Source organism: Triplophysa rosa, linkage group LG2 (assembly GCF_024868665.1).
Source record: "Triplophysa rosa linkage group LG2, Trosa_1v2, whole genome shotgun sequence".
NCBI lineage: Eukaryota > Metazoa > Chordata > Actinopteri > Cypriniformes > Nemacheilidae > Triplophysa > Triplophysa rosa.
In genome coordinates, this window is record NC_079891.1 from 3,349,516 (window position 1) to 3,372,760 (window position 23,245).

A 23,245-nucleotide genomic window follows, 5' to 3' on the forward strand; every position below is an offset into this window, starting at 1 on the left:
CCGCGGTGCTGAGCAGGTTGACCGTGGTGAAGTTGGCAGTCCCGTGAGCGCAGCTGATGCCGGCAGGATTCGAAACAGTCTGGCAGGGCTCTCAGGAAAACAAAAGCTGCTCTAGATACACGCTTGGACGACGAGACAGCCTGGCTGCGAATCACAGGCCACAGAGGGGCTCTGAGACAGACACAGCCCGCTGGTTAGGGCGTCTGTGGAGCCCAGTCAAGGGAAACTTTGTTCTGATTGTGTATCTCTGAATAGAGATACAGAGATGGACATCAGACAAAGTGGAATGTCCGTACAAGAAGAGATCAAAGATGAAATACATGAGGCAGCGGGTATGTGCGTTTCAGGTCAGTACTGTAAAAGAAGATGAAACAGTTGTCACTCAGAAATGCAGTAGATGGTTTTTTTGTAGATAGGGGCAGAGAGAGGGTTCGAAGCAACAGATTGATCAGACAGCAATAGAGCCAGAGACACAAAGTGAAGGCAGTGAGAGTACCGACTCCTCCCGCAAGGTGATGTGTAGTTTGGACATCGAGGTTGGATGACAGTTAGTGAAGTGATTCACCCCAAAATGCTGTCATCGTTTACTCGCCCCCCTTGTCATTTTAAACCTGTAGGAATTTATTTTTTCTGCAGAACACGAAAGAAGATATTTCGAAGAATGTTGGTAACCGGCACTGGTGACTTGCATTGGTTTTGTGTTCATACAATAGAAGTGAATGGGTGCCGGCGCTGTTCGGTTACCAACTTTCTTCAAAATAGCTTTTTTTTGTGTTCTGCAGAAGAAAGAAAGTCAAAAAGAACGTTGTTTTCTCAGATGTTACACTAAAAATGTACAATCAGTGGACATGCACCATTGCACTCATGCACCTTGGAAGTAGCGTAGTATTCTTGGAATACCGTGGTATTTCTCAGAGTACCACGGGATCATATGATACCATCTCTGTGCAGTAGAGCTACAGATTGCAAATGTGCACTTAAGGTCGTATAAGGCGACTGTATGTCAGAGTATTGAGCGCACATATCTGTCTGGCTCCTGGATTAATGGGATTTGTAGTGGAGAGAGCTGAGTGAGTTGGACGGCCAGCAGATCCATAGCCACCTTTCCCTGGCCCAAAGCCAGCAGTTTCTCAGAGAGGAGGAGCCTGGCAGTACAGCGCCCTCTTCAGGCACAGAGAGAATGCGCTCCAGGAGAGGACTCGATGGTAGGAGCGTTTTCAACTGTTTAATCACATTAACTCAACAAATTGAGTTACTGTTTATACTATCATGGTTGGTGTGATTTGATTATGCAAAGGTTTTGGTTAATGTTGAATAGTACAGATTTGTTTATGGGTATTTAAGCAAAGAGTTTGGTTCCAAAACGAGATCCAAAAATCATGTTTTTTTTGATGTGCATTCCAATTCATATCAATCAAACTGCAGTTGGTTTGTTTTGATTTAAGTCATAATAACTGAAAAAATACAGCTAACTAACACAATAAAAGCATGATAACATTATAAAAAACATGATTTTTGGATCTCATTTTGGAACCAAACTCTTCGTTTGTTGTTTTATGTAAATGGTCCTTATTATCAACTTCATTATGGATTTCAGCCATGTAGAAGGACAAGATGATGCGCTTGTCTTGCATAAACTCAATCGTAAGAAGGAAACAGTTCTGATAAGAACAGGTGACTATGAAAACAACCAATTGAAAACCTCAGAGCCCTCTTCTGAATACAAAAGAAGGTATTTCTTTGTTATTTTGATTATATTTACACTGTATAATATTTGTCAATTACCCAAAAGTAAAATACTTTCAGTGAGATGAAGTGTAGAAATTGCCCACGCATTGTCTATTAACACTTTTTTCCTAATTTTATAAAAATACTAAACTTTCTTTGTTCTGATGGACAGATAAAGATGTTTGGAAGAATGCTTGTAACCAAACAGTTGTCGGCCACCATTGACTATTGGAGAAATGACAATATAGTCAAAAGTGCCCCAGAACTGTTTGCTCATTCTTCGAAATATCTTCTTTTGTGTTCGACACGACAAAGAAATTTATAAAGCAACTTTTCCTACTATGGTAGTCAATGGTGGTCAAGAACTGTTTGGTTATAAGCATTCTTCCAAATATCTTTCTCTGTGTTCATCAGAAAAAAGACGGATTTGAAAAATGTACGGATTTGGAACAACTTGAGGGTGAGTAAATGAAGACAGAATTTTATTTTTGGGTGAACTGTCTCTTTAAGCGTGCACCTTCAGATTAAATGATTTTAAGATCACGAAAAAGCAAAATGCTATGTGAAAATATACAATATTTGTGAACTTATTTACAAATAAGTTCACAAATAATTCACAAATAAGTATTTTCATTTGCATTATGTTATGTTTTGCTAACAGTCAGGGATCGACTACTAGCGAACCTTCACAGATCAGGCCGTCAACAGAAACGATTGCTACTTCATCTTTAGAAAGACATTCTTGATTCACTTCAAACAAGCTTTGCAGGAGCAGACTGTGCCAAAACAATCCCAGAACGGCAGACCGAAGAACATCACAGGACCGACGGTATCCACACCTCAACCAATCTCTCATCTTTCTTCAGTGGTACTAAACTGACATCACACCCTCAGGCTTTTGTTAACAACAACGTTAAACTGCATTCGCAGTGTAGGTGAAACCGGATATTAAATGAGAACTAAATGGAGGGTAGGGCTTTCCTTTATCTATTGGGAATTGTCTGGACTGACCTACATTTACAAATCAGCTTACAGTTACATTAAATCTTAACATTTTGCTATCTGTATGTACAGCATTGCCTGGGGTTCAAACCTTTCAGCAAGTTAGTACATTTTGAGATTACACAGACAATTGCTTTATTTCACATGAAGCGTGCATTAAAGAATTGAAATGGGGCAGTTTACGTATTGACTTTAACGGAGGTCAGGGCGGCACGGGACATCAAAGCCATGCGATAATTACCCATAATTCTCAGATGCAACATTAAGCGGTAAAGAAAACCCCAGATTTAAATGCTCATATTTTGCAGGAGGAAGATGGTGTTATGCAGTCTGGGATTATGCCAGATGCTGGAGGCGCATATAAAGCATCCAGAGAGGAAGAGAGACGAGTGTGATCACTTTTATTCTATTATCTACTCTCATACGCTAACACGCACGAGTAATGGGATGTTTAGCTCACATATACAGCAAGCGGAGGCGGCGGCAACACAATTGCGGAGAGTACCACCTTGAGGCTTTCTTAAAGAGGAAATACTGCAGTGCACCACTTACTGCCTACCAAATGTGTAATGTGTGACACACAGCTGAGCTGGAAACAAGGCGGCGCGTGCACATCACGGGCATGTTATCTATAGACTTCACTCTATCTGTCTTGGTTACAATGCAGCACTCAAGAGTAATTACCCTTTGAGAGAGAGAAATGGAAGGAAGCAGGAGAGATAGGGCGAGAGAGAGAGAGCGAGGGAGGGGGGCTGCATGGGAGGAGAGGCAGAGTTATTGGATGAGAGAGAGAGAGAGAGAGAGAGAGAGAGAGAGCATTAGGAAGTTAAAGGGAATAAAAGAGGGCATCGCTGAAGACAGACATCCAAGCTGACTGTTCTCGACTCGACCACAACAGCAAGTTGAGACGATATTCTGGGAGTGGCAACAGCGTCTCACAGAGGACCTGAAGGAGGACAGTGTGCTTCTCCCCCATGTGATGGCAGTATGCCAGTCATGAACAGGTCAGGGTAGGTGGATGACATTTCTGTATGTATGTGCATGAGTAAACATTAGTTCTCCGTTTAAGATATATATCTACAATTCAGAAAGTGCTTCTTTCTCTCTTCAGTGGTACTAAACTCGCATCACCCTCAAGTCTCTGTTCAAGTCCATTTACTTGTGAAATGGGAGTGAAACTGGATATTCAGTAAGGAAAAAGTGTTATCCATCGGGAATGGCAGGATTGTGAAAAGTGGATTTTCCATATTAAGGGAGAACTTCACATGACAGGCTTTTGACACTGAGGAGTTGGAAAGTAACAGGGCTTCAAGAAAGTTTTTAGGAGGTGGAGCAAGTCAGTCACATTTTGATAAGAGATTATGAAAACAAACAATTTTATGATCCGATGTTAGATAGGCGTAATTTGAGGGTGGACGGGTGGGATATGTCCCCATCACTTTTTGACAAAGTCAGATTTGTCCCCACCACTTATTGGAAGAAATAAAAAATACGGAGTGTCTATTTACCTTGCAAGTAGCCCGCTTTGTAAGCAGAGGCTATTTATACTAACTCCGCCCATCAGTTTCAGATTAGAATAGACAAAATGTAAGAAAGGCACACGAAAATCATGCGTCTTTCGCACTAGCGTTACACCACTGAAGCCGTCGATAAAGCGGCGCAGTTTTCATACTGTTTTCTAGAGGAGGAGTCACCTACATTTTTCGCGCTTGTGAATGAATATTCCCAACGAACCAAGTTATTAAAGTATTGTTTGTGTCGTCTTTGTCCCCACCACTTTTCAAAACAAAGTTACGCCACTGTCTGTGACGGATCCGCTTTTTTAGTTTCGAGTGAACTTTCCCTTTAACCACAGCAAATAGAGGAATTGGATTTCAGTATGCAGTTAGACATTATTTATATGTAATTTAAACACCATTTCTAAAATGTGACCCTGGACCACAAAACCAGTCTTAACCAGCATGGAAACGTTTTTAGTAACAGCCCAAAATACATTCAAGTTATTGATTTTTCTTTTATGCCAAAAATCATTAGGATATAAAGTAAAGATTATGTTCCATGAAGATATTTTGTAAATTTCGTAAAGTGAATATATCAAAACTTTATTTTTGTGAGCATTATGCTATGCTAAGGACTTTGTTTGCACAACATTAAAGGTGATTTTTCTCAATATATATATTTTTTTGCTCCTCAGATTCCAGATTTTCAAATAGTTGTATCTTGGCCAAATATTGTACTATCCTAACAAACCATACATCAATGGAAAGCTTGTTTAGCTTTATGTGAAAATTATGTAAAAATCTCAATTTTGAAAAACTGACCCTTATAGCTGGATTACTTGTCCAGGGTCACAAATATGATGGAAACTTTATTTGCACTTTAATTGGCAAACACTTTTATCCAAAGTGGCTACACTGTAAAAAATATTCCGTAAATTTTACGGTAAAAAACCGGCAGCTGTGGTTGCCAGAACTTTACCGTCAAAAGTACGGTTGCAACGTTATTGGTTTTACGGGATTGCACCCACTGTACCGTATATTTTACAGTTAATAATTTTCTTTTTTACGGTTCATAACTGTCTAATTTACTTGTTTATGCTGTTATAAAAACAGTTTATACCTGTCAAATTCCAGGATTTACATTGTATTAATTACGGTTCATAACCATCTTTTTTACAGTTCAGCACTTTCTAATTTAAAGGTTTACATTGTATTAATTACGGTTCATAACCATCTTTTTTACAGTTCAGCACTTTCTAATTTAAAGGTTTACATTGTATTAATTACGGTTCATAACCATCTTTTTTACAGTTCAGCACTGTCTAATTTAAAGGTTTACATTGTATTAATTACGGTTCATAACCATCTTTTTTACAGTTCAGCACTTTCTAATTTAAAGGTTTACATTGTATTAATTACGGTTCATAACCATCTTTTTTACAGTTCAGCACTTTCTAATTTAAAGGTTTACATTGTATTAATTACGGTTCATAACCATCTTTTTTACAGTTCAGCACTGTCTAATTTAAAGGTTTATGTTGTAATAATTACAGTTAAACTCTATAATTATTTGCTAAACATTCAGATTTAACCTTTAAGAAACTATTAAAATTACTGTTAAACTAATTGATAAATATCTTACATTTGCAAACCTAAATCAAATCATCAAAACCCATCAAAATCTATAAAAGACAAAGACATCAGTGAGGTCCCAAGTATCTTTAATAAAGACTGGCAGGCATTTAAGACAAAATATTAGTGCATTTTTCTGTTCTCGTGTTTCAACTGGTATACAGTGGTTTAATTAAAATCGTTCAGTCCAGTCTACATTTAAAGTGATGCTTCACCCAAAAATGAAAATTCTGTCATCATTTACTCACTCTCTTGTCATGTCAAACCTGTACTGTATATATTTCTTTGTTCTGCTAAACACCAAGGAATTTATTTGTAAGAATGTCATTTACCAAACAGATCTCATCCCCCATTGACTCCCATAGTATTTTTTTTCCCTACTATGGCAGTAAATGAGGGATAAGATCTGTTTGGTTACTGACATTCTTATAAATAGCTTCCTTTTTGTTTAACCGAACAAAAAATGTATACAGGTTTGGAAGAACCTGAGAGTGAGGAAATGACAGAATTTTCACTTTGGGGAGAACTATCCCTTTAAAGTGATACTTCATGCTTAAAATCAAAATTTCCCCATGTTTTACTTACCCTCACGGCATCCTAAGTGAATGTGACTTTCTTCTTGAAGAATAATGCAATCAAAGTAATAATACCACGTATTCTTTGACTTCCAAGCGGCAGAATGTGAGTGAATGGGGGGGATTTTTTGAAGCTCCAAAAAGTGCATCCATCGATGAAAGAAGAACGGCTCGACACGGCTCCGTGGTCTTAACAAAGGTCTTCTGAAGCGAATCAATGCGTTTGTTTAAGAGAAATATGCATATTGACAACGCTATTAAGGATAATGTCTAACAGCCGCTGCAGGCGAAAGAGAGGCTTGTTTTTCCGTTAAATGATGGCGACGAAAGCTCCCGCCCAGAAGAGGCGGTGTTTATATTGGCGAAAAATGCTGTTCGTCACAGGAACTTACTTAGGGTGAAGACTCTGCGTCATTTGCCGGAGAAACAAGCCTCTCGCTCGCCTGCAGCGGATGTTGGACATTATCCTTTATAGCGTTGTCAATATGTATATTTCTCTTAAACAAACGCATGGATTCGCTTCAGAAGACCTTTGTTAAGACCACGGAGCCGTGTCGAGCCGCTCTTTGATCAATGGATGCACTTTTTGGAGATTTAAAAAATTGCCCCCCATTCACTCCCATTCTACTGCTTGGAAGTAAAAGGATACGTGGTATTATTACTCTGACTCCATTATTCCTCAAGAAAAAAGTTACATTCACTTAGGATGCCTTGAGGGTAAGTAAAACATGGGGAAAATTTGATTCAAGCCTGAAATAACCCTTTAAGAGATTAAAACTTGGAAACAGTCTGTAGGCCACCTTTACAAAGTCTCTCACCCCGAGTATAAACTTGGAAACAGTCTGCAGACCACCTTTACAAAGTCTCTCGCCATTCATGATCAGAAAGGTCAGCGATTAGGGTGAAGACTGGGAGTAGCTTTTTGTTTTTCTTTTCCACCTCCTTTATTCCCTTTCTCCGGATTGATGATGAAAAAAACACCTTGAAAAGAAAAAAAAAACATTTATAAGTCTGTAAATTAAGCTACACCGTAATGAATCTCCCCTCCTAAGTCTCTTTACATACCTTTGCAGGAATTCAAGCACTGACGCCAGTTCAGTAGGGTAGTTAATTTTGGAGCAGTAATAACTGCAGAACATTAGGCAAACAGCAGAGATGAAAGAAGTGATGTCATCATTCACAATCTTGCGGTCCACAGCTAGCATGAATCGGACAGCAGCATAGCAGGAGGGTCCTGTAGATACATTTCAATGCAATATACATAAATTTATGAACGTAAGATTATTGTGTATTTACATATACAGTATGGCAAGAATATTATACAAATTGCAGTTTATTTAGTACTGCCCTGAAATAACCATTTCACAAAATAGATTTTAGAAATAATAGAAATAAACCAGTTCTAAAGTTTAGATTTGTGTAAACCGAGTTATTAATCTGTGTTGTGGAATATATGTAAAAACATATATTATGTGGAACAGTTTGTTCTGTGCAGAACTAATTAAAAATTGCAATTTGTATGATTTGTATCTTATTTCTTAAATTGATAGTTCACCAAAAATTAAAATTGTCTCAGCATTTACCCTGTATGACTTTCTTCTGCAGAACACAATTTTGAAGAATGTTGTTAACTGGCCCCCATTGACTTGTGTTGGTTTTGTGTCCATACAATAGAAATGAATGGGTGCCACTGCTGTTCGGTTACCAGCATTTTTTTAAAATATCTTCTTTTGTGTTCTAGTTTAAAATGATAAGAGGGTGAGTAAATGATGACAGAATTTTCATTTGTGGGTGAACTATCACTTTAATCCCTATCATTTTGCATACTCTGCAAGGGGCATGTAAACTTATAAACTCAACTTTATAGTTAAACATTTAATCATTAAAGCTTTAGGGTTCTACTGTATATTAACAAAACGTTCACTTACCACACACACAATAATGCAAGGCGTCACAGGCAGGTTTTCTAACTCCACATCCTTTGCCAGGCTTGTCTCTTCTACATAATGGAGGAGCTCCTCTTTCTCATCAAAACAGGAGAGAGGTAGAAGAATCATGCCTTTCACATCCTCTGAGCAACCATTTCTGTACTCTCAAAACTTCTAGTTTTGTGACAGCAAGGGCATGTGGAGTAGCAACACGTGAATCTATTTTGTTTACGGTAAAAATGCACACTTGAACACTCACCGTGGTTTAAGGTGAAGTTTGTTATGTAAAACATGCTACCTAAGGATTTGCACTGATATCACACAGAACTGACAGCTAAACATTTAAACTACGTGAATAAATACACACTCTACTACGGTTTCAAACACATAAATTATATTTCACAAACTGGGCAGGACATCTAGAGCTTGCGAGTTTTACTACATCCGCTGCCAGACATGTTTAAACAGTGTAGCCTACATGCTAACTTACTCGTATTTAAAACGATGCACTGCTTGATTCTATTTAGCAAAAGTACTTAACAAACATATATTTTACAGAGTATTTCCACGGATCAAGAGCTCTCACGCTTTAGGACTTGCAAGTCTGCCTACATGCGCTGGCTAGTTAAATATGTTTATGCCCCGTGAAAACAGTGTACATTCTACTCGTGTTTAAAATCACACACTGCTAAAACCGTTAAATCCAACTTACCAATATGCCCAATGCCATACATATATATATATATATATATATTTCACTGATTTGTAGTTCAGCTCCAACAGTGCTTCATCAGAATCGTCACTGTTGAAACGCGGGAACGCAAACTTTACGTTACTGTGTGCTCCGCGCCAATGAGTATTCAACCAATCACATCCTTTGTTCACGAAGCCAAGGCGCAACGTATATCTTGATTGGATGATGCTTAACGGTTATGTTTTAAATGCTTGTTGAGTTGATTGCTTTACCATAAAATACATTCTTGAGTTCAGAGACAAAAAATTTGTTTCACACAATCTAAAAATGTAAAAGCACTGCTAATTACATAAAAACAATATTTAAATTATCAAAAGTGACAAATGTCAAGGTGAAATTTTTTGGGGGGTTTAGGCAGACAATTTAAGCTAAACAATGTATAGAAGTCATTATATTACAACTTTACACAGAAAAAGATGATTTTATAACACATATTAAAACTGGTTTAAGTGCACACTGCACAGGGGAGTCAGATATGTTTATGTAGCCTATTTATAATAAGAATATTTTTAAGACGTTCTTTTTTTATGGCAAATAATACAGTGTACTGTAATGTTTTACTCCAATAAACCGTATTTTCATATGTTTTTACCTGTTAAATGTACGGTCTTACTCCGTAAAACTAATTACAGATTTCCACTGTAAATTCTACGGGTTTCGCATGTTTTATGAAATACGGTTTTATACTGTAGCATTTATACGGTATTTTACTGTTAAATCTACTGACATTTTTTACAGTGTACATGGGTATATAGACATTTTTATCAGTATTATGTTCCCTGGGAATCGAACACACAACCTCAACCAGTCCAGCTACAGATTTCATACGAAGTGCTAAAAAGTTCAGTCTTTGCTTTTTTTTTCAGTTTATTAAGCAAGGCAGGTTTGAGGAGGCTCCTGCAGTCAGATGAAGTATGGAGTTTAGCAAAAAAACGGAACCAAGTGGAACTGGTCCCAGCCGAGCAGGACATCCTACAAATCACAGAATCAAGCAACCCTCCATCCAGTCCATCTCACAGGTACTGCCGGCAGAGCCAGGCTCCCCTACGCCTCATAAGCCCTGAAAGAAAAGCCAAGAGTGAAGGTGCCGGCACCGCATGTCATCATGACCCTGTGAAGACTTTGAAAACAGTTCCTGACGTTAATGGTGGGTGAGAAATGGATTTTGTGTTTTTTGGATTGTGAAGCTTTTTCTGAACACATCTGGAAATGCGTGTCTGTCTCTCCTTGCTGGATATAGATTTTTATTCCCAGGAATAAACATTTAACTATCAGTGCATAAACAGCTCTCAGATTTTGAAAGTTCAGTCTTTGTTTCAGATTGATTTGAATTTTCTCTTATTGCTGTTTATTGTTGAGTAGACTGAAATGGTGATTTATGTCGGTTTATGTTGACTCATGCTGTCACCAGAATGACTCAATGTCCACAATGATTTATTCTGGCATTTGTAGCACACGCACGAATGTAACACAGCAAAAAATCTAAACAGGAAAACAAATCCCAACGGAAGTTCAATCATAACTTAAAGCCAAATCTAATGAGATCAAACAGAAGCTTTAGACTGTACTGCGTATACAGTACTAAACATCTGAAAATAAAAAAAACTTAACAGAAATTAAGCCAGAAAAATGTTTGATTGCTTGAGAATTCTTGCTGGATCCGAATTGGTTGGTTCCGAAATATAATAGGCTCATTCCATTTCAAATCAACCAATCATCCTCAATGTTTGATTTTTAATAACACATAAACCAAGATATTACATGACTTGGATGAATATTTACTGATTAATGTGACCCACATTTGGTTTTTAATCATCAAACACAAAAAATCCGTAAAAAACTGAAATTTACTGTCAGCTGGAGCGACAGAAATATACCTTAAAATAATAGTTTTTCCTGTAAAATTACAAGATATAAGGAAATGTAACAAATAGTTTTCCCTGTTTTTCTTGTAAATTTGCTGTCTTTTTTATGTAATAGTTTACAGTTTGTTACCGTATTTCAAAATTACATAAAAATGTGTAAAAAAACCTGTAAAATTCCGGTGTTTTTTACATTTCACGTGGCAATTCTGTAAAAAGTTTTTTTTAACTGTGAACGTTTTATAATTTGCACATGGAGTCATGTTGATATCCCCATATCTCTATGATTATATTATCTAGGGCCTGATAAATGCAGATATGAAAAAATATGTGTATTTATTATCACAATCTAAAAGGATATTAAGAAATCTTTCATACGTTTTGAGTTACAGGCATGCAAACTTTGGAAAAAGAACACAAATGTGCTCTTTTCTCATTTTTGACCTCTCAACATTGGAGTGCAATGCAGCTTGGACTGCTGAAGTCAACAGATTCATATCACTTCTGTCTTTCAAGTCAATTTTCACCCCTTGTAATTTGGCTCCAAAATCTAATTTAGACCCCCTTCTACAACAATAATACATTAATCGATATATTTTCACCCATGGCATTTCATATTCTTTTTTTTTCAATCTTTATTAATTTCTGAAGAAAAATGATTATTTTAAATAAAACTTTAGATTTTTTAAAGCTGGGAACCTCTGGTTAGGTTGACATGTTGGCCTAATAGAAGTTCTATTGCTGTCCTATATTTTAGATTTGACATAACATTGTTTGGTAAGGTTTTGTTTTGAGAAAAGCATATGCACACTAATTATTAAGACTAAAAAAGTGAAGATTTAAATAATTTAATAATATATTTAATAATTGGGTAACCACAGATTTTTACTTCCAGAGCATGATAAGAAGGAAGCCCGCACGCCCAAAAGTATTGAGTCCTGCAGAGGCGAGAGATTCCAACACCCAGCTGAAGGGCCACTGAAGCCTGTTTTGAATATACCGCGGTTCACACTCGACCCTGAGTCTCATCCATGTTCAGACACACCAGATGACCTCCAGTTGCACTCCGAGGACAGTCGTATCCAACCCAGAGACCAAGAGAACGTAAAGAAGACATCAGTAGTACACAGCAGTGCCACACCTGAAACTAAAGCTCTTAATGTGAAGAACAATCAGAGATCGAAGAATGTGCTGTTAATAAACAACAACCATGATGTCCGTGATAAGAAATCTTCGATTTCGTATTTAAAATCTGATTGTGAGTGTCAACGAAATATTCAGGCAAGTGCAAACGCGACAATCGTAGAAACTCCACTTTTTGAAAACCTGATCCTGAAAGCGGTAAGTGATGATTCAAGACAGACAGAGGACGGTTTAGCTTGTGATGAAAAGTCAGAGTCTTTTTCAATCCACAGTAAAGAACTCGCTTGGTCTGAGGAGGAGAAGGACCGTCTCAATGACATGTGCTCTTTAGTCTTTGCTGAAAAGTACATTGTGGTTCCGGAAAGTTCTCCGTTTGAGCTTAATTTCAACAATAAAGACGGCGAAAGGCGAACGACCGCGGAGCCTTTCCTCTCAGAGATTCTCTCGCCTGTAGATGAAGTTTTGTCGTACGGGAGCGCAGAACTTCCTCCCTCCGTCAGAGGACTTGACAGCTACAGTTGTCCTCCTCATCCTGCCTTTGAGATCATCACATGGACCAGTGAGGAGGAACTTCAAGTTCCAGCTGATGTTCTAGAAGATCTCTCTATTAACAGCGAGAACCTGCCTCCTCTCCCTGCGGATGTAACTTTGAGAAGAAGAGAGTCTCAAAGTCTTTGCGACGTTGGAGATCTCTGTAAAACCTTCACCTCGAGCACGTGCGAGGACGATGAGAACGATTGCTCTGAATACACGAGTTCGCTTCTTGATGATGTGAAAAATGAAATGTCAGATCCTTTGTCCTCCTGTCAGATTGGAGACAGAGTTGTCGTGTGTAACTCCAGAGCTGGTGTGCTGAAGTACAAAGGACTCGCCGCGTTCGCAGATGGATTTTGGGCGGGTGTGGCATTGGACACCCCTAATGGAAACCATAATGGAACATTCAGAGGTGTGAAATATTTCAGCTGTGAAGAAAGTCACGGTGTCCTGGTCAGAGCAGAGGACGTCTCTCACATCCACAGAGAACATGGTAGTGATGTAGAGACGGGGGTGGATGAAGATCCGTTCTCAGATGAAGAGCCACATAGCGCGCAAAGAAACAAGCAGAAGGACACGTCATCATCAGCGGGTGGAAAACAACAACATCGAAGTAGACGGTGTCCTCCTGGAGATGATTCCATACCACCAAAACGTCAAAACGAACCTCAGGAAGATATTACAGATGACGCAAAAGATCTTTCGTACTCCGCAGAAACGTCTTCATCAAGAGTACGTTATTCCTTTTCAATGTTTCTGGATTTGGCGAAATCTGATGAGAAATGTCCTAAAAGTGATTTTTCTTTCTCATGGCTCTCTCCCTCACTGTACCACACCTGTTTTTTATAGATTGTCTATGATCTCATCCGTCATAATGGAGAAAACAGGCACCTTGTGGATGACTCGAATCATTCCGTTACTGAGCTGAAACACGAGTCAGGGGAAAATCAAATCCAGTGCACCCAAGATACCAAAAAGAGACGGAGACAAAGGATGAAATCACTGCATGATAACATACCTATAGACACTGTAAGTTACTGTACAGCCATATGCATATCATGAATAATAAACATTTGAATAATTAGACCATTTATTTCTTTTTGATTATTAGGATGTGAGAAAAAAGGAGGATAGTTATTTTACTCCACCTCTCTTGGAGCAGTGGCATCAGGCTCAACCCGACACGCCACCTAAGATAAAGGTGCCGCCTCATGAAGATGCTATCGTGGACAGATTAGCGGATGCTGCAGTGGAGATTCTATGTGGTCAAGCAGATGATGACCCTCTTGACTGTTATGAAACACCAGACTATCTATTAGATGACAAAAGTCGCAGTGCTTATAGGCAGGTAAGTTGATCTTACTTACAAAATGCATGTTCTGTATTTAATGTACATCAGTGGTTCCCAAAATGGGGTGCGAGAGGAAACATGAAGCATATTATTATACAGTACATATGATGTAATTTATGCTATATTCATGTATTTTGTGTGACGAATCTATTTTCTGAATACAAAAAAATGTATGCAGAAATATGCTTATTGTAAAAATTGATGATGTATGTATATGCATATAAAAGTTTAGCTGTTTAGTTCTAAATGAATGAGAGAGGAAACTGTTGATTTACAATCTTTTGTTACACGTTGTAGGTGATCTTTCAGTTAACATCTGATGTGCTTCATGACATTTTGGGTGATATTTTGAGGACAAAACAATCCTACCAGAATATAGACAACGAATCTGCAGCTCTGCAATCAAGTAACATTTCAGTCTCGTTTCTGAAGGTGAAAAAATATTGAGTTACTGTTGATGTAAAGTATGTGAAGATATACAGTACAATTGTACATTTGCAGTATGTTAATATATGGTTATTTGCAGGAAGCAGTGAGAAAAGAGATACAGAAAACACTTAACTTGGAGCGAGATGAACAACACATGATCGAGATGCTTCAAAAACTGTGCAAATATTGGTGTGCCAAGAGAGACAGAGTGGACTATATACTGGTGTGTGGAAAGACACTTACTTTTTAATATGCTTGTGAAATTATTCTTTATCTTTATTTCATACTCATGCTCATTTTCACACAAACTGAAAATTGATCAAATTCCTTTGGTGTTTTTACTTTTCAGATTCAGGAACTACATCACGAAGAGAGAACTTGGCTGGACTACACAGCTGACCAATATACTGTGAAAATGCGTCTGACTGAAGAAATTTTCAGCCTTCTTTTGGATGACACAATATTAGCTTTAAATCATTTGCATTTTTCAACCTAAAAGACAAAATCAGACAACATTTTTACATACATTTTCAATTGCATTGAATTTATCATCATTATAGCCTATTCTTTTTGGCCCTTTTAACAAATAGGGTATGTACTTTACAATGTTTTATAAATGCATTAGAAAACTACGATGAGACATGTTTAGTAAACTATTATTTATGATTAAATATGTAGCAAAAATACACAAAGCTGCTTTTAAATACTTCCAGAAATGTTTTTTATCGAACGCTCTCTACTTTTATTTCGTTTGTTTACATTGTTTATAAATGTAATTTGCCTGTTACAAGCCATTCAAGCATAACCACATAAAAATGTTTACAAAATTTGTTCATACAAACCAGGGTTTCAAATTCATCATTTAGATATGTACCGTACCAAACTGATAACAAAGTTGTAAAAATAACTGCACGTGCTTTGAAATGAATTAAAATAAATAACTTTTCTTTTAAAACACATTTTGGAGTTTGACATTTTTAAGGCCCTATTTTATACCCATATACACGAAAGGTGCCTTTTCTTTATTGTCATCATCATTTAGGTGTCATATTATTATTATTATTACAACAACTAAGCGATAAAGAAATATAATTTGTGTATTAATCCTCTCCGTAAATGCACTACACACTGCGTCGAACATGCGCAGATATGATGCGCCCGATGCAGTTCTGCGTCAGCAAAAATACACAAAGCTGGTTTTAAATACTTCCAGAAACGTTTTTTATCGAACGTTCTCTACTTTTATTTCTTTCTTTTTTTACATTGTTTATAAATGTTAGAGTAATTTGCCTGCTACAAGCCATTCAAGCATAACCACATAAAAATGTTTACAAAATTTGTTCATACAAACCAGGATTTCAAATTCATAATTTAGACATGTACTGTACCAAACTGATAACAAAGTTGTAAAAATCACTGTCACGTGCTTTAAAATGAATTAAAATAAACAACTTTTCTGTTAAAACACATTTTGGAGTTTGACATTTTTAAGGCCCTATTTTATACCCATATACATGAAAGGTGCCTTTTATTCATTGTCATCATCATTTAGGTGTCATATTATTATTATTACAACAACAACTAAGCGATAAAGAAATATAATTTGTGTATTAATCCTCTCCGTAAATGCACTACACACTGCGTCGAACATGCGCAGATATGATGCGCCCGATGCAGTTCTGCGTCTTGATAGTTCAGTAATGAAGATACACGTCCTCACTAAACGTAGTCATCGATACGAGCGAGCAGAATTATCTGGCTGGATGTTGAGCTCATTTACCTATCTGGTCTCAGATTGCGTGGCGTTTCTTTCCCAATGGCTGTAGTTTTCTTCGTGAAGATCAGTATTTTGATGGCGCTGCTGTTCGGTTGGGGTCAGTCCACTCGATTATACACAGAGGAGGATCCAGTTGTTATTCTGACCAGCGATACTCTGAAGCAGTCCCTACAGAACTCGTCAACCGCCTGGCTGGTTCAGTTCTACTCGTCCTGGTGTGGACACTGTATCCAGTACTCACCTACATGGAAAGCATTGGCAGGCGATGTAAAAGGTAACACGATTTCTGTCGTTTTCCTGTTTATTCAGTGTTCATGAAAAACATGTTAAATATGTGCACCTGAGGCTTTTCCACAGCGTGAAAACAGGTTGTATAAGTGTCGTGATTGTATAAAAGATGGTGTTTTAAGTATTGCAGAGTGATTATAAATTTTCGTACGGTACTACTACCACGGTATTTATTTAAGTCTATATTCATTCACGATATTGTTTTCATATTACTTCAGAAGTACTACCATGATACATGTGCGAAATACTATGGTACATATACAAATATCATGGTATTGAACGGTTTATATTTATATGCACGTACTACCAGGGTACATGTCCAAAATACCATGGTATTAAATTATTTTTATATCTTTATATACAAATGCCATAGTACTATTCCCAGTGCTTATATTGCGATATTACCACGGTACATGTCCGAAATAGCACTCTGTTGCTACATTAACTTTCAATCTCAATTTCAATCTACTTTGTCAGTCTTGATTTACAGTGCAGTGTGTGTTATGCTGGTATAAACTTTTCCTCTGAATGATCGGTCATGTGATCATCACGTTCTGTCATCAGTTTATCATCACGACTCCGGTTTTAAAGAGTGATATCATGTGTTCGGGACCCTGGGCTTGTTGATACACCTGTATGTAAATCCACGCGGGTTTCTGTTTTATCGCTGACTGTGCTCAAGGTCTTCTCTTCACCCACCCGTACACTTTCAAGTTCCTGTTTTCTGCAACAAACTGCAAAATAACCAGAGCTGGGTAGTAACGGATTACATTTCATCTGGATTACGTAATCCGTTTCCAAAAATTTTGGATAAAAGCGTCTGCCAAATGCATTAATTCAAGTACTTGTAATTAGAGTAAACTACTCGTAATCAGACTACTGTGACTTTTTATGGATTACATGATTACATATTATTCACAGAATGGCAGTAAGTTGTTTACAGTTCAGTCAATTTCTCTACATTTTTTTTCATTTTTCTGTTTGTAATTTATTTATAATAAACATACAGTAACTACCACTTATATATGTTTGTGATTCTTCGAGCTCTTTCCGGCAGAGAGGGGAGGGGTTTGGAATCGCACAGAGTTACGCAGCAGTTCTTCTGCTGTTCCTCGAGCTAAAGAACCGACAGTGTTCTAGAGCAATGGTTCTCAAACTGAGGGCCGTGGCCCCCTGGGGACCCCAAGATGGATCCAGGGGGACCACAGATTTTGTGGCATTTTATGAAATATAGAAATTTATCATAGATTTTATGCAATCAAACATCAGAAAAATGACACCACCAACCAAACGAATTGAGGTTCCAGCATTGTATAACTGAATGTTTGTGGTTTAATTAAAATTCTAAGTTTAAGATTATACGTCTTTATATGGGGGGCCGCAAAGCGATGCACTTAACACAAAGGGGGCCTTACAACGAGAAAGTTTGAGAACCACTGTTCTAGAGGAAACCACTTGTGTTGTGTGCAAAGAAAAGGTCATTGCAGGCTGACACTTTTCATGTAAATGAGGTCAAATAGATTTAACACCTTGTCTCGAAGATGCTGAAATTGTTAAATTGGGTAGGGTCAGATTTTTCTCTCCGTGTTTCGCTGTTATTTTCTGGTATGCTTTGTGGCCCTTACAGAAAAGTAGTGTTGGGCTACAATGGTGTATTCATTATTTGAAGTCTGAGTCTGAATATGATTTATCACACATTTCCTATTTATGCTTATTCTTTAAGTTATCAGCATAACAACAACAAGTGTTACCGATGGCAGTTTGTGTGCTTTCAGTCGAGGCAAATGAATCCGAGTTAACGTGGCTCATGTCACTCTTTTGTTTACATTAGTATTGTTTTTTTAATGAAATGATTTCTTTCCAGATTTAAATGGGTTTTTCAATCCTGTATATTTGACATTACATTATCAACTTTGCTCAAACATGATACAAAAAGTAATGTGTACTAGCTAGTTTGTTGCTGCTGCCTCATCCAACAATTTTTATTGAACATAAATTGGATCCATTAAACATGAAACCGATCTAGGGCAGTTCAACGATTAATCGCGATTAATCGCATCCAGAATACACGTTTGTGTTTACATAATAATATATGTCTGTGCACTGTGCGTATTTATTTTGAATTTATATACACACACACGTACACATACATAAATACATTAATATTTGTATATGAACATTTATTAATTTGATATTTTTCTTAAATATATACATGTATGTGTATGTGTTTATAAATACAAAATGAATATGCACAATGCACAGACATATATTCTGTAAACACAAACTTTTATTTTGGATGCGATTATTCGCGATTAATCGTTAAACAGTCCTACTTTAAACAAGTATTATGAGATTCCCAAATCATGACAACTTATAGAGGTTAGTTTTGTTACGAGACGCACAAAGTAAAATAAGAAAAAAGGCAAAAATGAAAACAACATGAAAATCTGTAGAGGTAAGTTTTGCCATCATTTTTGTTACCTACGTTAGCTCATGTTTGACTTATTATTGTAGAACATTACACATTCCTGCATTCACACAGTTAAATAAAAAACTATCAGTTTGTTATATCTGCTTTTTATGCCGATGATTGTATGTTGATCAAAAACCCTCCAAGAATTTGTACAATCATACATTTACAATATGCTTGAGTACAGTATCATTTATGTTGTATTAGCTTGTAAATAATGTATGTGTCGGAATGCCTTGTCTGTTCTTCCTCAAAGGATTGAGAGAAAGGAAGAGGTTATTCTGGTCTTTAGAAGAATAACGTTGCGAAGACGAGTCCTCTGTTGAATGCATTCAGTGTGCCTTTGTTGGCACAAGCTGTCGGCTGGGTGGCTCGCGAGTGGCCGCCTACCAGCTGTTACCTCCACAATGAGGGTCAGATGGCTCTATTGTGAGGGCGCGACTCCGCTGCGCATTCCCCCACATGTCCCGAAACCCACCCTCAGGTGGAGAATAGATGCTCGGGGTGGGCTCGAGTGCCCCCCGGCTGTTCCCCCTCACTCAAAGACAGTCTGATATCAGCTGCCTCTCTCCCGCTTTTTCTTCTTTTTTTCAATTTCAGCTCTTCACACCCCATCTGCTTCATTTTTTGAAGACAGTTTTTACATCTGTTCACGTAGTTTATTATGAGTTTGTGTTATTAACAAACCACCTGGCTACAAGAACGTCGGTATATCACGTTTGAAGCATGTTTTGAGGCAGTACACTGTATTTCGTCTTGGATCATTGCGTTTAAAGGCTTGATATCAAGCTTGTCGATGTCAGAGCTCAAAACCACATAATGAATTACAAGATTTTAGGCTACCCGCCAGAGATCCATTTATCTATCAGGCTATCTGGCGAATGTTCATTGTAGGCTGCAAATCTCTTTATTCCCCTTCACGTTGGAGACATGTTTAAAATTCTGTCTTCATTTATTCACCCCCATTTCTTTCCAAATCTGTATATGACTCTTTTTTTCTGTGAAACACAAAATATATTTTGAGAAATGTCTCAGTGGTTTTGTGTCCACACAATGGAAGTCAATGGGGTCCAATATTGTTTGGTTACCGACATTCTTCAAAATATCTTTTTTTGTGTTCTGAGTCTTTTACTCATTGGGTTCTGAATTGAATTTTTGTTGATGTGCATTTGGTTTTCTAAAATGTGTCTGTTGTCGTAGACTGGTCGCAGGCAATCCTGATTGGGGTTGTGGACTGTGCTCATGAGAAGAACTTCGACATATGCAAGGAGTTTGGAATCCACTTCTACCCCACCTTCAGGGTAGGTCTGCACAGACCGTCTTCTATTCTTTCGCACATTAAAGGGAGAATTCACCCCAAAAATGTGTCATTGTTTACTCACCCTTTGTTCTGTTGAACACAAAAGATATTTTGAAGAATATGGGGAGCCAAACCGTTTTGGGGCACCATAGTAGTGTGGTAGTCAATAGTGACCCAGAACTGTTTGGTTACAAACATTCTTTGAAATATCTTTCTAAGCAGAACAACGAATTTCGTACAGATTTGGAACAACTTGAGGGTGAGCAAATGATGACAGAATTTTCATTTTTGGGAGAACTGTCAATTTAAACCTCAAATATGTTGCCATTGGTTGGAAATGTGTCACTTCACACTTCAGAATTGTTTCCAGCGTCGAAGCACAAATGACTTCTCTTTACATGCTTGGTTAGGACATGATGTAGAACTTGATTTCGGAATAATTTAATTGTTCTCTCTTTCTTCAGTATTTCAAGGCACATGACACCACAAATGACTTTGGGAAGACATATCGAGGTGGGTTTCGCTCTTGCTCCAAGCAGAATTTGATTTAGTCATTTATTACAGTCACTCTTAATGCTCTGTGTGTTATGCTTATGTGTGTGCGCGCTGACAGGGGCCGACAGAGAGCTGCAGACCGTACGGCATCTGATGGTGAACATCCTCCAAAACCACACCAGACCAAACTGGCCTGCGAACTGGCCTCCTCTGGACCCTGTCAGGTGTGCCAAAACTACTAATAGAAATCTCCATTGTATCACACACACATTTGATTTCAGCCACGTTTTTGATGTATGATCTCTTCCAGGAAGACTATGTTTAGGACAGGTTTCTAAACACAGATGGAAATGAAAATGTGTCTCGTTTTCTATTTAGAAACATTGAATTTGTCATCTGTTGCAGGAGCGAGGACATTCTATCCTTAATAGGGAAGAAAACAGAGCACTACACTGCTGTTATAGTGGAGGAGGAAGTCTCCTACATAGGGAGAGAGGTATGAAAAAGAATCACTGTTAGTTTTTTTGTATATCTTAACTGTAAGTCCCTTGTTTAAAGGAGCAGAGTGGAGATTTTAGCGGCATCTAGCGGTGAGGTTGCGAATTGCAACCAATGGCACTCTCTTTCGAAGCACTATGGTGGCTGACACAGGACAAAGATGTCGTCGCGTTTTCGCTTCTTTGCTGAAGGAGATAACGTATTTACGAAACACGCTCTGTAGAGCAGTTTAGGGCTACTGTAGAAACAACATGGCTAATTCCATTCAATAAGTGCAGAATAATGTTGTATAATCATTGATCCGTATTGCGAGGCTGTATGCTTACATCTAAATATTTTGGTGCACACTCGTTCATATAAAACACATTCATACTAAAATACAAAATAATCCATCAACAAGAAGATAAAGGTTTAATAACTGATTGCTTTTTTCTGTTTAACTAGGTCATTTTGGACCTGATGCCGTATGAGGGTTTGACAGTGAAGCGGGCTGTCAACTCAGACAAGCTTCTAATGGAAAAACTAGGAATCACTTCGGTTCCCACAGCGCACCTCTTCCACCCCAACGGCACGCACACAGTCATGCACGTGTATGTCACACGTCGCTCGTGAATATGTTTTGGTGTGATTATCAGATTCAAGCTCCGTTGATATGGGATTTTTCTTTTCGTTAACAGTCAGAAGAGGCTGCGCTTTTTCTTCTCCTCATTTTTGAAGCTCCTCCCTGGAGTGCACCGAAAACAGTCCACATCATCCCCACAGCATCTTAAACCTGGGAGTAAAGAACAGGGAGCCCAGGTGGAGTGGAAAGACTTCACGAAGTGAGTTTTGTTACTGTATATAATAATATAAAGTCATATAATTGCATATGTTGTATTCTTATATATAAGGGTCTGTGATTCTTAAGATACAATGCCCCATGTGATGTTCTTTCGGATTTTAGTTGTTGATGGCTTGATTTTATATCAGAAGATGTGAATAATCTGTTTGGCCAGGTCTGAAGTATATATGGCTGATCTGGAGTCAGGCTTACATTACCTATTGAGAGTCGAACTGGCCACTCACAAGACCCTAGAAGGAGAGGAACTAAAGATCTTCAAGGACTTTGTAACGGTTGTCGCCAAGGTAGTGTTTTAATACAAACACAGCTTTCTATTCGGGTCTGAACTGTCTTCTCGGACTGCAAATGTTTTAGTAACCTGCACTTATCTGAGCTTTAAAGTTTACGAGTGTTTAGTTAGCCTCTTGGATCTCAGCTTTTTCCAGGTCGCCAGTCTGTGGTGAAACTTCTTGAGACGTTGCTGGAGTGGCTAGTGAGTTTACCTTTGGAGAAGATTCCTTACGATGCCATCTTGGACCTTGTTAACAACAAGATGAGGGTGAGACAGTTAGTCATCGAAAAGCTTATTTATCGCCCGACCACTTACAAAGACTCCTCAAAGACGTCCTCCTCGAAAACCTAGAAATACGTCCTCCTCAAAAACCTAGAAATATTGAGTGTTATAATAATAGTGTTTTTTTATTTATTTAATCATTTCGTTTTTTTGTAAATTGGGGTTATCAGAAAACATATATACACGTGCATAACACCACTCTGTCGTTGATTTCTGGGTACAGATGTATATATTGCGTAGGATTTTTTTTCTTTTATAAAGAAGACTTTTACCGAAATGCCCATAATGGGAAACTCCAGTGGGAGTGCGTGACCGTAACTACATTTCTTAGTTCCACACCATTTGATACAATACACAATACTGGGTTCACAGTACGATATTATCATGATATTCTAAAACAAATTTAAAGAATTAAACAAAAATGTATTTATTTTACAGATTTGTTCCCAAAACTATAACAATTTCAATCGTGTTTTTGTAGAACATAAAACTTGTTCTAGAATTGACAACATTCAAAGGTTTAACGGAACCTTCTGTATGCAAATGAATAAAAATTTAATCTGTCTATTTTTACGAAAAGAAAAAA

At 37.8% G+C, this 23,245-nt stretch overlaps 2 protein-coding genes across 3 annotated transcripts in view; both read left to right on the forward strand.

Moving 5' to 3' along the window:
* Positions 1-3,436: 3,436 nt before the first annotated feature.
* Positions 3,437-15,376, forward strand: LOC130550745 (centrosome-associated protein 350). 2 transcript variants are annotated; one of them, XM_057328249.1, is made up of 8 exons: positions 3,437-3,740; positions 9,985-10,265; positions 11,876-13,389; positions 13,507-13,686; positions 13,769-14,005; positions 14,306-14,440; positions 14,535-14,660; positions 14,787-15,376. In XM_057328249.1, the coding sequence occupies exons 1-8, from the start codon at positions 3,718-3,720 to the stop codon at positions 14,931-14,933; spliced, it is 2,643 nt and encodes an 880-aa protein (XP_057184232.1). In that variant the 5' UTR covers positions 3,437-3,717; the 3' UTR covers positions 14,934-15,376. The 2 variants fall into 2 exon arrangements, with proteins under 2 accessions (XP_057184232.1, XP_057184234.1); XM_057328251.1 differs by having other exon boundaries at positions 3,437-3,734.
* Positions 15,377-16,124: 748 nt separating this feature from the next.
* qsox2 (quiescin Q6 sulfhydryl oxidase 2) overlaps positions 16,125-23,245 on the forward strand; it is a 13,303-nt gene continuing 6,182 nt past the window's right edge. Inside the window, exons 1-9 of the mRNA XM_057358369.1 lie at positions 16,125-16,488; positions 20,173-20,273; positions 20,737-20,785; positions 20,886-20,991; positions 21,173-21,263; positions 21,710-21,855; positions 21,943-22,086; positions 22,261-22,390; positions 22,522-22,644. Coding sequence (XP_057214352.1) covers positions 16,254-16,488; positions 20,173-20,273; positions 20,737-20,785; positions 20,886-20,991; positions 21,173-21,263; positions 21,710-21,855; positions 21,943-22,086; positions 22,261-22,390; positions 22,522-22,644 — 1,125 coding nt within the window. The 5' untranslated portion in view covers positions 16,125-16,253. The remainder of the gene's footprint in view (positions 16,489-20,172; positions 20,274-20,736; positions 20,786-20,885; positions 20,992-21,172; positions 21,264-21,709; positions 21,856-21,942; positions 22,087-22,260; positions 22,391-22,521; positions 22,645-23,245) is intronic.